Raw genomic sequence first — 15,222 nt, 5'->3', positions numbered from 1 at the left:
TTACATGAATATACAGTACCTACAATAAAGAAGAAAAATTAAAGGATGAGAATTTCTAATATACGCACTTATTAAAATAATCACAATATTCAATAAAATTGATGCCCAGTTATCAAAATTCTGAAGGCCAATGTTGTTCCAGCCAATAAAAAAACGACACACACACAGGCAGAGAAATGTAAAGATCTCCATGGTAACATTGCAATCCCCTCCTCCACCACCAGGAAACACACACACACACACAGTATTCCGAGCAGCTCTGAGTGATCCTCCAAACAAACACCCGGTGCTCCGTCTCTCCTCAGTCCATCAACAAAACCTCAGAAGAGCTCTTTCAGAAACAAACACACATCTGCATCACTCAGAGTGTGTGTGATCTCATCTGGACTGCTCTATGTGCAACACACACACATACACACTCAAACACACTGGAGTTCATGTCAGTCCCCTCATTCTCTCTACCGTGCGTATTCAATCAGTCACTCACTCCTTCACTCTTACATCACATAAATAAAGTGAAAGACATTTAAACATTTACACACTAACAACACAGAATAGCTGGTGTGAGAGAAAGAGAGAGAGAGAGAAATACTGAAAAAGAGAGACATTGAGAGAGTGATAGAGGCAGAAAGAAAGAAACAAAGAGAAATGTGAGAGTGTAATGTAAAGACAGAAATGGAGTAAGAAAGAGATGCAGAGATTAAAGAGATAAAGAACAGATGAGCGAGAAAGAGAGAGAGATCTAGGGAAAGAGATGAAAAATGGAGAAGAAGAAAGAGAAAGGAAATGACAGACTTTGGCTGAGTCTCAATTGTGTAGGGTACACAAATACTGAGAGATCTAACAGAAATCTTATTCATCTTAACAGTGCAAGTTAGCAAGTTAGTACAAACAATATTAACATACTAATCCAGTTAGTACTAACAAGAAGTGATAAAGCACTGCTATGCCAACATAGGTCACTGCAAGTTCTCCAGTCAATGATCCTGCTGCTCTTGCACTGGTATCTGACATTTTTTTCTCAAAATTGTCCAGATGTGAGTAGCTCCTCCCTTTCTGTTTTGCATTGCATCAAAAGACAATAGTGTCCATCATAACCACAGTTAAAAACTGACTAGTTCTAAGATAAATCCAGAGAGAGAGTTAGAGCATAAGTGTTAAAGAGAGAGAGAATAGTAAAAGAAAATAGTGAAAGTAAATCGAGAGAAGGATAAAGAGAGAGTAAATGAATATTAAGGAGAGAAAAAGAATGACAGATAGCAGACCTATCACAGTTTTTGCTTGGATGAAAATTGCTCAATAAATAATTGTAATAAAAGACAATGTCAATTTTTATGACCAATTAATGCCACTAATAAAATAATTAAACAGAAGCACAATAATGCAATTACATCAAATCATAGAGCTTTGAACTTTTTCAGATATCATAAATGGATTATAGTATTTTCTAATGATTTTCTCCTTGCTAAGGAAAGCAATATTGATGGTGTAATGGTACATGTATACTTTAGGAACTGTCACAGTATGCAGGTACTGGTTTGATTTGCGGACTAAGAACACATGTACATGCAACATATAGAAACTCAATGCACAGGAACCTCAGGTTTACAGTGTTGCTATTAGCAACTTTCAACTTGCTTAGCATACCATGCTAAGTGTAGCTCTTTGGCTAGTGGAAACAGCAGTACACAGCTTAGAGTAGAGTTTAGGGAGTGGAAATGACACACAGGAGTTGGATGACCCGTCTGCTTCTTTAACTAACACAGCACTGAAGAGCATGCACTGTGTCGACCTTGTGGTATAAAGACAAATGCTATACATTGCTTAAAAGCTTAAAGGTTGTATTGCCTGTTACATCTGCAATAGGCATCCCTATATTTTTAAATAAATCGATATCGCAATGACTGTGACAGGCCTTGTAAAGAGAGTTTTAGAAAGGGAGGGAAAGGGTTTAGAGGGAGAAAGTCTTTAGAGAGAGAATGGTAGTGTGTGTTTTAAAGAGAGAGAATGATGCAGAGAGAGAGAGAGAGAACAACAGTGAGAGAGGGCAAAAGACAGACAGAAAAGGACAGATTGAGAGAGAAAAAGAAAAAAGTGTGTGTGTGTGTGTGTGTGAGGAAAAGATAAAACATAACAAACACAAGGTAGGACTTCACATGATGACGGACGGCCCTGAACTCTAAACAAAGCCTCTGTGAGAAGCTGCAGACTTTGGCTAATGGGAGCTTACATATACAAACGCTCCATGCACACACACACACACACACACACACACACACACACACACATCACTGTGCTGATGTTTACCATATCCATGCGTGTTGAACAGAGCAGATAATGAACAGCCCCGTGTTTCAGAACTCAAAAACTGTTTTAGTTATCATTATGAACTACACTTGTAGGAAAGAGAAGTTCTGTAACAGTTCTTTTACAAGCGGATCTATTTAGATTAAATCAAATTACACAAAGAATTATTTGAATGCTTAAATGCTTCTCTGCCAAGCTAAAGAGTGTTTTAAAGACAGGTCACACTACAGGCCCTGCATTAAAAACACCTGGAAGCATATCACCGTCAGATGCACGCCCTTCTACAAACCAATCAGTATCAAGTACAGGGATGCAATGCAGCCCACATTGGTGATGACAACAGGATTATCTAAATTCTAAAGTATGAAACCATATGTATTCAATGTAACAAACACATGAGCATTGGTTCAGATATTGGCCCAGACTTTCAGGTGTTGAGTGGATCAGACACAGCAGTGCTGCTGGAGTTTTTAAACACCTCGGAGGCACTGCTGGACTGAGAATAGTCCACCAGGAGTATCCTGTGGGCAGAATCCTATGTTAAGTAATGACAAGGCACAGTTTAATCTGATATATTAGCCAGATAACGCTAAGTACAACAGCTTTGACCAAACGCTGATTCTGCTTCACGCTGTTTACATACACTGTATGTGCTGCATTCACTACTCGCAGCCGCACCACTGCATTTACTGTGTGTACATCTGTACTGCATTTCCTATTGAAAACACTGTGTTTGAAAGCGCAGAAGCAAATTTGCAGCATTCTGTGTTAATGCATCTTCTATTGCACAGAGATACATGATGGAACACAGTATCTTCTTGCTATATTTACTTATTTGCCTGTGAAACCAAACCAAACAGAGGGAGAAAACGCTCAAAGTAAGCAAACTCATCAACTGATCTGGACCATAGAAACCAACTACAGGTGTGAAAACACCCTAAGTCTAATGGTCCTGTTGGGCTTGTGCTGGTAAACAAACCTCTAAGTGATTCTGCTCAGCTTGGTGCTGTGCTCCAAAAAGAGTGTTCTGATGAATTTGTGTCTTATTGGACCTTAATACAGTCAAGAGTTACAAATACAGTGATTTTTAAAACTCACACAGCAGGGGCCTGATGATCATACTGGTATTATATCCAAATTATTCGTTCACTTCTTGATGAAGGCTGAAATTTCAAACATATCATTTATGGAAAGACAGAACATCCGAGTCTGTATCCCCTAAGTACAAATGAACAGGCCTTTATTACTATTCTGGGATGCCCAGGAGAACTGCTTCTCTTTAAGAGCTCCTGCATGGTGTTTTATTATTTATAGAAATATTAATCTCAGGTTTCACGGCAGTTTAAGATGATTTTGTCTCTAGAGGAAACAGTTACAGCCAACTCTACACCACACGTGGATCATCTAAAATAGTAATTATACTCTTAATATGCTGCTGTTTTTCCATAAACCTCTAAATGTAGTATCTATCTGATTATAAGCTGCCAACACAGTACAGGTATGAATGTCATACAATGCACAAGATTGAAGATTTTTCTAATTTAGTGGAATAGATTGGAAGAAGTATAGAATAGGTATTTCTAATAAAGTGGCCAGTGTACATTTTTTACCCCAGAGCTTCGGAGCTTTTGGCTCTGCTAAATACAACTTATCATCAATATCATCATCTTCAGCATCATCAGGATATCAACTGATCCTTTTACACCCCCTTCAGTTCTGGGATAACACACAGCGCTGCTCTGTGTGTGTGCGCGAGGAACGGTCCGAGCCTCATCATCCTTTTTGCATGTGATTGTTCACACCCTGCAGAGCCTTAAGCCAGAGGGGTAAACAGACAACAACACACACACAACACACACACACACACACAGTTCAGCTCATGATGCCCAGCTATAAACAGGCCTTAACCCTGAGCTCTGAAGTTTCAGGGGATAAAGATGATGATGTGATAATGGTACAGGAGTTACGATACAATACACATATACTGTACAGTATATTACAGTATAGATACTATAAACAAGACAATATAATAGAGATGCACAATATATATCGTTAAAGCATTCTCACTGAACTGTTCACATGTGCAGTATATACACTGCTGTATGTGCAATGTCATGTAAACCAGATGAAATCACACATGCCTCAAGTCACTTTACCATGCAGGGGCAAATAGTTTTGAGCACGCAAGGTAACGGTTCCAGTGCTTTTTCCACAAAAATATGGTTGGGCATGGAACATTTACAAACCAAGTTAGTTAAGTGTATTTGTGGGCCACAGAACCGTTTATTGAGACCAACACTACGTTCACACTAGAATGCGACATGTCGCCCTGCAAAAAAAATGTTTTGCTTCAAAATAGTTATAAAATGTGTTTGTATTAAATATGTACTTGTTAACTAAATTAAGATCACTAAAAAGGTTAAAAAAAAAAAATAATAATAAGCCATATATATTATTCCCGCTTGAAAAATATACATTTTGGAGGAAAAATCTGATATAAATTTGAGGAATCGCTTGGCCATTCATTCTGCAGCTATGACTCCCGAGCTTGCTAGACTCTTGGCCGTTTCTCCGTGGTAGGAAGGAAATGCGAAAGCAACCAAAAGTTCAGAGAGCAGAAGCTTTAAGACCTCGGAGCACCTTGTATATGAATGGTCCAAAGAAAAGCTAGAAGCCAATCTGGTTAGAATGTCGCTTCACTGCGCCATAATTCTTTTGCATAAAGTTGAGAAAATTTCAATTCCATGTCACATGGTGCTCCCGCTGCTTTGTTGCTTGTCGCCTCTTGTGTGTCGCGGTGACAAATCGCGTCATGCCATAGGGAAAAAAATGATCACCTGTTGCTGTTGTTGCTTTCCAGTGTGAACACAGGGTGAGGGAACTGCTTATTAGCTGGACAGACCGGGCTGATGCCAAAGTGATGCTAACTGTACTCTGTCAGAGGCACACTAATGGCAATTTAGCAATGTTGGATGAGCTCAATTGCCAGCATTGGTACCACAGTGTTCGCATTGCTGAATGAACCTGGTCGCCAGCAATGCGAATGGCGAGCTAGTGATGCTGGATGAGCCCAACTGTGAACATGCTTACCCCAAGTTAGCGATGTTGAATTATGCATTAGCGCCGTGTGATGTGCTCAGTCGCTGGCATTTATAACAGGACATTAGTAACGTTGAATAGCCCCGACTGATTAGCGATGTACAATGATCCTGGCTGCCAGCATTGCTAACAGCACATTAGCATGGTAGGATGGGTCCAGTTGCTGGTATTGCTAATGCAGCTTTAGCAAAGTTGAATGAGGCTGGTTGCTTTAGTGAAACTAGATGAGCACATTCACCAGCATTGCTAATGCTGTTTTAGTAATGTCGTATAAGCCCGGTCGCTGGCATTTCTAGAGCCGTGGGATGCTAACACAGCATGGATGACTTACAGTGGACAGTAGTAATGTAGAACAAGATTAGTAGGTGGCATAAAAACACACTGTTCTCCATTTTGCATTTAGATTTAGCTACTATACTATATTTCTTGCACTTCCTGGTCCTGATTAAGCAGTGCCGTACATAACGGGTCTGCACTGGCACGGACTTACTAATTATTTGGCCCTAAAGTGGAAAATCGGGAATGGCTGTGCTGAAGGTAGTGCTTGAGTAGCATGATTCCAAGGGCATGGAGTTGTGGGTTTGATCCCTGCTCTGCTCCAGTGTGTTATCCATGTGTCTGTGTGGGATTCACGTGGTAGGTAAATTGGCTAAGCTAAATTGCCTAGGTGTAAGTGAATGCTTGTTTGTAATTTGATGGAATGTGATGGACTGGTATCCTCTGTGATGTCCAGAGGATAGGCTTTGGACACATTACAACCCTGACTAGCAGAAAGTAAATGAGAACATACATAGATGGGGAGATGGCATACAACAACTTGCTTGATACAAAAGGATAATCTCTAAGGTTCTCTTTTTCTAAGACAGATCTACTAGTACTAATTATTTTACTCCAATCTTCAATACAAAAGTGCATATTAATATCTTGACATGTTGGATCATTGACCATTTTAGCAATTTATACATCGCAGCCCATCAAACTATTGCAATGTCAAGTGATTTTGGTCAAATATCATGCAGCCCTTCAAAAGACTGACCTTTTCTACATAATATAATATCACCATACATCAATATATCAATATTTTATAACTCCCCTAGTAAGTGAGGCCATTCTTTGGCTAAATTAGGCTGGACCTAGCATAAATTTAACCCTGAGAAATAAGGGCGTTTTACCAACAACCCTAACCTGAGCTTACAACTTAACCATGATCACAGTGGTGTCAATAAGACAGAACTGATCCTGGATCAGGACACATTGTCCCAGGGCTGATTTTGTATTCAGTACTGCTGTTAGAAGGATGTGTACCAAGTCAGCAGTCAGTTGGACAGTCAGGGCAGCTTTCTGCACTGTAGGCCCACAAGCCTTTATCAATAAAAAACACCTGCTCTGGTAAGTCCGTAACATTAGCAAAACACACAACAACATTATGTCTGACTGGAGCTACATTTTCAACTAAAATGAAAACTTCTGATCAGATATTATCATAGGATGATGATGATGATAAATACCCTAATCATATACTTGCATTTATAATCACATGTATTTTTAAGCATTCATTCATGATCATTAGTATTACTATATTTTTATGATCTCTATTAGCATCATTATTATTCACCTCCGTTAGTATACCATTATCACTTGTAACAATAGCAGTTACCAGCACTACCTTAATGAACATTAGAATATCTAATTCTTTACTATAATTGTAATCTTAAATTATTAGTACTATTAGTATCATTACTAACATTGTTATATTATTACCAGTATATTCTATATTGCTGTATTGCTATTATCTCTGCTATTATTGTTCTCATTCTTAATGTTCTCATTGCTTGTATTATCAACAATATTCACTGCTATTGTGTTAGGCCTTCTATCATCATCATCATCATCATCATCATCTTTAGCAGCAGCAGCAGCAGCAGCAGCAGCAGCAACAATGTTGATAAACCGGTTTGTGTTAAAAATGTTTAGGCCCTACTTTGCAACACGTGCCTACAGGGAGTCACAAACTACCGTGCTTGTCTGCTTCTTCTCATCGCCACTCAACAAACAAACAAATGAATGACTGAATGGCTACACGAGCACCGGTGCAGTCACGCACCTTCACGCTGGCGTGGCTGGTCTGGGTCTCGGCTTCGGTGCACGCATGCGCAATGCCGCCGCTGCAATCTGTCCGCTCGCGCCGGGAGCCGCTGCGCGCGCGCCGGCCGCTCTGGTAGGCGATGACGGAGGGCAGCGAGTCGGCCGCGTCGCTCTTCACGAAAAGCCCGTGCGAGAGCGCGGCGGTCTGGCGCGGGGAGTTGGACTCGTCCGAGTCGCGGCAGTAGATCACTCCGCTCTGAGAGACGTGGATGCTGGGCGCGCAGCCCATGGCGCGAGCGCGGGCGCGAGCCTCCTCCTCCCCCTCCGCGTGCTCGTGCTCGTGCTGCGCTCGGTGCCGATCTGCTGTCGCCTCGGCGACGCCCGCTGCTCGCGTGCATCAAGCAGACCCCGTCCTCGTGCCCGTCCCTGTCCCCTCCATAGCATTCTCAGCCGCCGCTGCGCGCTCCATCTCTCTCTCTCTCTCTCTCTGCGCTCTGACGCTGATCAGAGCTCCATCTCTCCGCTGCTCTTTACTGTTTCACTCTTTATTAATCACCCCTAGCTCTCCTGGCGGGACGGTCGCGCGCTCCTCGGTGCAGTAATGACAGGTTGAGCGCGAGGAGCAGCAGGAGGATGAGGAGGAGTGATGATCACAGTCAGCTCATGGTGAAAGCTGCTCTCTGAGCGCGAGCCGCCGAACCGAACCCCCTCCCTCCCGCTCGCGCGCTCGGTTCCTCTCGTCTCATCTCAGCAGCACTTAGATATGCTCTGATCTGCTGCGCGCGCCAGCCCTCATCGTGCGCGCGCCACGGCGTTTGGCGCGCGCTCGCACCTCCCACGCGCACACAGAGCTGAAATACATATACATAATGGGGTAGGCGATATGGCCCTAAAATAATATCACGGTATTTCAGGGATTTTTTGGGATGACGATATTCTTGGCGAGATGAAAAAACATTAGAATAAATATTTCAAGAATACACCGCTGCAACACAATTAATCTAACATTGTATTCGACAATATTACTGCATGCAATATATGGCACCCCCTTCTCCTCTTGCAGGTTATCACAAACCGGATTAGCTCTATGTTGAAAGGCAGGACCTTATACGTAAACAGACTACAGGCCAATATATACATCTGCATTGAAGTAATGCATTATCTAAGGCGTAGCCTGCGCAAGCGCCCTAAGCAGTTGCTAGCGTTTATACTTATGCGTTCATGAAAGCAAGCAATTTAAAACGAGATGGTAGGATGGGACTGTTACTGTCCGTGTCATGCTCTGCATACTTACATGGGGAGCAATAGGAAAACTCCCAGTCATATTTCAACCAGCAGGGGGTCTCCTCATAAAGTGCTTATAAAGTGCTTTGACTGAAAATGACAAGCAAAAAACATTTTCAAGTGTTTGATTAAATAAGTGAAAGTGGCGAATGATACCAAACAATGATGAGTGTTTCCACCAGGATTTCTTTTAGCAACAGAAGCACAATACAGGTACTAGCATATTGTCCCATGACTTGGTGTCCAATGGAAGTTAAAGAATGCTGCTCTGATTTGCTGCTATCCGATTTGCAGAGTATGTGTGTGTGGGGTCTCCAGCAATAAATGTGGATGTGATTTCTGCCAGAGTTGCTTTTCTGTTCACCAGACACAAGATCATTACCATCCACCAATGACATATTCTTGGCACTGTGGATAAAAGAATGTTAAATTTCTCTACAACTTTGGAAACGTCCGATCTATCATGCATCACCTAACAGGCCTGTTCCAAAGCTTTTAAAAAATAAATTTAATATTAAAAAGTGTCTAGCAATTCATCTCTGGATAGTTAATAAACCCTAAGCTTAAATCTTTGAATGAGTGGCAGATTAAAAAAAAAACACAATATTATGATAATAGTAGTATTCTGTCTTGAGGAAGTCTATTATTCGCTGTAAAGCTTTGAGAGTATATTCGTGAAACTGTTTGTCTTTGTAGTTCTTATGCATGCACTAAATATTCTGCAATCAAACTCTACTCTGCCATAGGGAAGGTAGGGTTGTTAGCCACTACACTACACCACAACCACCTACTTACTCATAGTCCTACATCAGCACCAAACCTCACTGATGCTCTGCATTTTAGGGGCGAAATGCAATCAAATCATTAAGATACAAGTAGAGACTGTTTGTGCAGCACACTCCATTTTAAGAGCAACACTGGCCGTGGAGGTGTCCGAAAACACAACTATGCTCTCACTGTCGGGGGGGCGAATACAATCAAATCCAACTCACAACAATGTCCTAGCATCTAGTATAAAAGCCTTCAGAGAAAAGTAAAAGCTGTTACTAAAGGGAAGGGAGGCAAACATCTCTATTTACACCACTGATTTCATAAGAAACACTGGTTGTGCAGGTGTGCACATATCTTTGCACATATGTAGGTGTATTGGTATGGCTTCACAGAAATGATTAAATGCATTTAATGTGGATTAGGACTACAGGACATACTGTTTCCCTTGAACGGCTTATAAAGTTATTATAATAGACCTAAGTGGGGGTTTATAGTCTAAAAATATCCACAATACAAAACATTTTCATTAAGAGACACAGGTGGGGGGCTTTCCTGATTAACTGCAGCTTTTTTCCGGCCCATGCTCCGGACAGGCAGTTATGGTGAAACTACACTGGAGCCCTTAGGCTAATGTAGTATATAATATTATACACACTCAATGACAAAGCCAAAATAATTGATGCAATTATTGTTGCAATCGGAATACAGGTTCCGTATGACACCCATTTGCCTTTGCCTTGTGTGGGAAAACATCTTACTGCTGAAATACATATACGAAAATGCAAATTAAAAGCACACAGGATACCCTGCACTTATTGCTTAGCTGTTAGTGTCACTCATATCACTACTAAGGGTGACTGACTGTCGTATTCGGTGGCTCCCCAGATCATCACACCACCAGAGTTAGAGTTAGAGTCTTACCCAAACACTCTTACTGATGCAGAGTGATGGGCTTGCCTGACCAGGGAATTAAACCCTACTATGCCATAGGGAACATAGTGTGATTAGAACCTACAGTACATCATCATACATATGTCACAAACCACAAATGAGGTTATAGCGAAGTCTTAAAGATTTATGTGTATTACAGTTGCTTCCGGCTACCACAGATATGCCATCTGTGGATTTAATTTAAGCAATAGTGAAACAAGTGGGAAAATGTAATAAAACCTTTAAAAAATGTTTGTTATTTGTTTTTCTTCCTTCAGTCAATTTTTGTCTCTTGCCAAAAATATACATTTCAATGCATTACCAAGATAATTTATTAAAACTCCAATCTTACACACAGAAAGTGTTATTTTATAACATAACATGTTAAATTACTGATGTCTGTATATATATAATATATATTTAATATGGCTAAACATGCTAAACATATGTATTGCAAAGTCATTTTTATATTGTGCAGCTCTAGTTATAGCATCTATTACTTTCTTATTTTATAATATTGAAACAAAATCAGGGTGTCATGAGAATTTGTAAATCCTGAAACCCTCTTATTTCTACATATTATTCATTTCTTCCTATTTAGGATTCTCCTTTTTCAGTTCTAAAATGTGAAGGATGCTCATAAATATTTAACATGTACTGCAGCCACTATAAAATAAAAATGACTATTTGGGGTTCTGATAAGATATACTGGATAGATTTTCTTCTAAATCTAAGAATCTCTGAAGTGATTATCATTTTGTAAACTTAGTTACCTTACCTCACTGAATTCCTATGATCCTTTTTGTAGACAGTAGACAATGGCACCCTGCCTTATTAATTACACTATTTCTACAGATAGGTTAGCAATATTTACTTAAATATGTTGACTGCCCTTAAGACTGCTTTTGCCTTCTGTGCAACACATGACTGGAACTGTATACCATTTGAAGTAAAAGGGTTAACAGCTGTTTTATTTTTTGGTTTGTCCAGAAGGAATTTTTAATTAAGCAGATCGATTTGTCAGCATGATGTTTAACCTATCCAGACAAATCACTCCATCCGTACAGAGCGAATTTGATTGTGGTTGGATGAGAAGTAAAAACATTTACCATTGGTTTATATGCGATCAATCACACCTGGACGTCACGTCCCACTCCAGCAAGGACATAGCAGACGTACAGTGAGCCGTAATTATTTTCAAGATTTTCCTTTATAAATCATTAATTGTTCAGTTCAGCAATTTTAGTAAAATAAATTATATAGCAGACAAAGTGATATTTGAGAAGTGAAATTAAATTTACAGAAAGTGTGCAATAAGTCTTTAAACAATATTACACAGTTGCATATATTCGGGCACCCTTGTCATATTATTGATTTAAATACCTTTAGCACTAATTATTGGAACACAAAATTCATTTGGTAACCTCATTGACCCTTGACCTACATACACAGGTAAATCCAAATATGAGAAAGGGTTAAAGTGGCCAAGTGCAAGTTGTTCTCTTTGAATCTACTCTGAAGAAAGGCAACATGGGAGCCTCAAAACACAACTCTCAAATGACCTGAAAACAAAGATTGTTAAACATCATGGTTCAGGATTAAAAATAAAAGCTATGTCAGAGATTTTAGCTGTCAGATTCCACTGTGAGGAACACGGTGAGGAAATGGAAGACCACAGGCAGAGTTCTAGTTAAGACCCGAAGTGGCAGAACAAGAAAAATCTCAGATAAGCAGAGGAGAAAGATGGTAAGAACAGTCATAGTCAGACACATAGATCAGCTCCAAAGACCTACAACATCATCTTACTGCAGATGGAGTCACTGTGCATCGTTCAACTATTCAGCACACTTTGCACAAGGAAAGGTTGTATGGAAGAGAAATGCAGAAGAAGCCTTTTCTGTGCACACACCACAAACAGAGTCGCTTGAGATATGCTAAAGAACATTTGGACAAGCCAGCTTCATTTTGGAATTAGGTGCTGTGGACTGATGAAACTAAAATTACAAGACAAACACTTTCAACCCACAGTAAAATTTGGTGGTGGTTCCATCATGCTGTGGGGCTGTGTGGCCAGTGCAAGTACTGCTCCAAACAGCCAATGATTTGTAAAGACAATTAATGGAAATGATCAGGGGTGCCCAAACGTTTTCATACCACTGTGTGTACCCTAAAATAAATATGATCCGTAGCAGAGACGAAGGTTTAACTTTAATATATTTATATAATAAATAATAATAAAATGCATTCATTTCCAGTGGGCATATATGCAGCTGAATCAGGCAGCCTAGTCCATCCCAAATTTATTAACATTTTAATAGGGTTTAAAAATAGTCCTGTGCAAGTATCAACTCAAACTTTTTAGTACTGGTTTCAAATCTAGTGAAGTGAAAAAAAAATTAAGTAATAATGACTATAATATTATAGTATTTATACTTTTGATGAATTTGTTACATTTGTTACATAAGACTTGATCACTTCTCTTAATCAGAATAAATATCGTTCAGCCCTGCTGTTAATCATCGCGTGTCCGTGGCCACCACCTGGCGGCTAGACGGCGCTACTGCAGTGTGAGGAGCACTGCAGGTTCAGTGACACATTAACTTACTGTATAAATATGACACATTTATGGGTTAAACGGGGCATATCTGATAATAGAAGTGAGACAGGAGTGAAATAAAGTGTGAGATAAGAACACGGAGCATTCTGACAGCGGAATAACGGTGCATTATCAGCTGATATTAAAGAGAAAGCCCAGGCTGAACTCACAGCCTGTCCACCGTCGCCATTTATCACATAACGGGATTCTCCACATTCACAACGAGCTAACTAACTAGCAGGCTAATTATACGTACATTTCTTTAAACGCAGAAATATCAGCTAAGATAGCTAGTTACCCTAAATTAGCTAACCACTGCTAATAAAACACAGTTTAATTAGTTAGTTAGCTAGTAACCTACCACACATTCAGCTTTAATAACTCAACCTCAGCAGCGTTAACCTGGTTTATTTAAACTAGCTGGTTTGTAAACGTTATTTAACGTTAACGCAGCTTTAACGTAAAAAAGACAAGCTAAAAGGTAAGTTACAGCAGCAGCTCGAGGCTCCGCGGTCCCCCGTTCACCGTTACCGGTGGCAGCTCCGCACCTGAACCGAGTCCGGTTCCTCCTCACGTGCTCCGCCGCGGACCCACGGGTCCCTCACCTTTCTGAGGGGACCGTTGGCCGGCTGGTTCATCTCGCGACTCTCGTTCCGTTTCTCGACGTTAACGTAATTCCACCGAGCCCCTCACGAACAGCCGCCGCCGCCGAGCGCGCTCTCCTCCACCATTCTCTCCCGGACAGACTGACGGGCGACCTGAAGGGGAACTTTCCGAGTTTTACCTCACAACTTTCCTTTTTTCACCCCCACAAATCTCTCTCTCACACAGCGCGCGCGCTTCCCGCGGTCCTAGCGCCGCGAGCGACTCTCTGAGGAAGCGGATCTTCTGAAGCGAATCATTTGAACCGACTCCCTTAAGAAAACATAGCAAATAAATACAGTTTGAATTGGAAACATTAATATAATAGAAAAGTAATTAAAAAACGTATTTATAAAAAAAAAAACGCACTCCAGTCGTGCAGTTTAACGTTACGAGCTGTCAATTCCCAGAACCATGAATCGACTCCGAATCCGACTCCTAATGACAGGAACCGATGGAGCCAGTTTTACACAGATTACTAACACAGTTAACTAATATTTAACAAACGGCAACATAGAATTCAAAGGCTCTTTAATAACAATAAACAAATACATAAACAAACATATAACTAAATAAATAAACTCTCCATTTATTATCACACGCTGATGAAACAGTGTAGCAGTGTATTAACTGTCAAATATCAAAACCCTGGGTCGACTCCGAATCCGATTCTAAAGGAGCCGATTCAACACAGATTTCTTTTCAGGAATCGTGCTGTGCAATGTTTGTGCCAATAGATTGACCAGTGTGTCGACTCTGAATCAGATTGCAAAAGAAAGAACTGTTTACAAAACATACTCGAATTTAATCATATATAAACTTGCATTCTTAAAGTTAACATTGAGAATTGTGGTAAATTGAGATGCTGGTGCTGTGGACGGTGAAGTGTTTCAGGGTGCCTCCATGTCCATGTGATCTTCTGGCTCTCTCCCTTTAGTTAGGCAGTTTTATTCAGAACTGCCGGAGTTATTAGCCACGCTCTGATAATGTTTCAATCACTGCTTTGTGACATCATCAGTTGTAAAAAGACCTATACAAATAAACTAAAAGAAAAGAAAGAAGAATAACTCTGATATGAAATGGACTTGGGGTGTAGTGAAACATAACGCGTATGATCTTTTGTCGAATAGCCCACCTCTGTTCACTCCCAGCATTCTAAAATACAGTGCTTTTAGCCGATGCTCCCAAAAGGTTCATGAATAAATAAATGAAGTTACATTTACATAGTGTATTTCTAGAAACCCACAGACACTTAACAATTTACACGTTTTACACACAACCATCCATACTCAGCACTCATCCACACACACCGGCACAGTGCGCTCTCACCCAAAAACAACCGTCCACCTGGAGGACTGCATTGAGATATTACATTACATTACATTTGGCAGACGCTTTTGTCCAAAGTGACTTACAATAGTGAGGTACAAAAGTAATAGAAGTTAAAGGTAAAACATATTTAGATAGGGCATAAAGGAGGTCAAGGGAAATAATGTGATAGAGGAGTA

The 15,222-nt window shown here is 40.4% G+C and overlaps 1 protein-coding gene across 2 annotated transcripts in view; it reads right to left on the bottom strand.

Moving 5' to 3' along the window:
- pde8b (phosphodiesterase 8B) overlaps positions 1-13,880 on the bottom strand; it is a 79,314-nt gene extending 65,434 nt beyond the window's left edge. Inside the window, exon 1 of one of the 2 annotated variants that reach the window (XM_007246984.4) lies at positions 13,678-13,880. In XM_007246984.4, coding sequence (XP_007247046.3) covers positions 13,678-13,710 — 33 coding nt within the window. In that variant the 5' untranslated portion in view covers positions 13,711-13,880. Of the gene's footprint in view, positions 1-7,510; positions 8,212-13,677 lie in introns of those variants that run through there. The other variant, XM_007246983.4, reaches the window with a different exon arrangement.
- Between the last annotated feature and the right edge of the window lie 1,342 nt (positions 13,881-15,222).

Source organism: Astyanax mexicanus, chromosome 17 (assembly GCF_023375975.1).
Source record: "Astyanax mexicanus isolate ESR-SI-001 chromosome 17, AstMex3_surface, whole genome shotgun sequence".
In the NCBI taxonomy this organism is placed as follows: domain Eukaryota; kingdom Metazoa; phylum Chordata; class Actinopteri; order Characiformes; family Acestrorhamphidae; genus Astyanax; species Astyanax mexicanus.
Note: the sequence above shows the minus strand (reverse complement) of the source record. Positions and strands in the feature narration are given on the sequence as shown.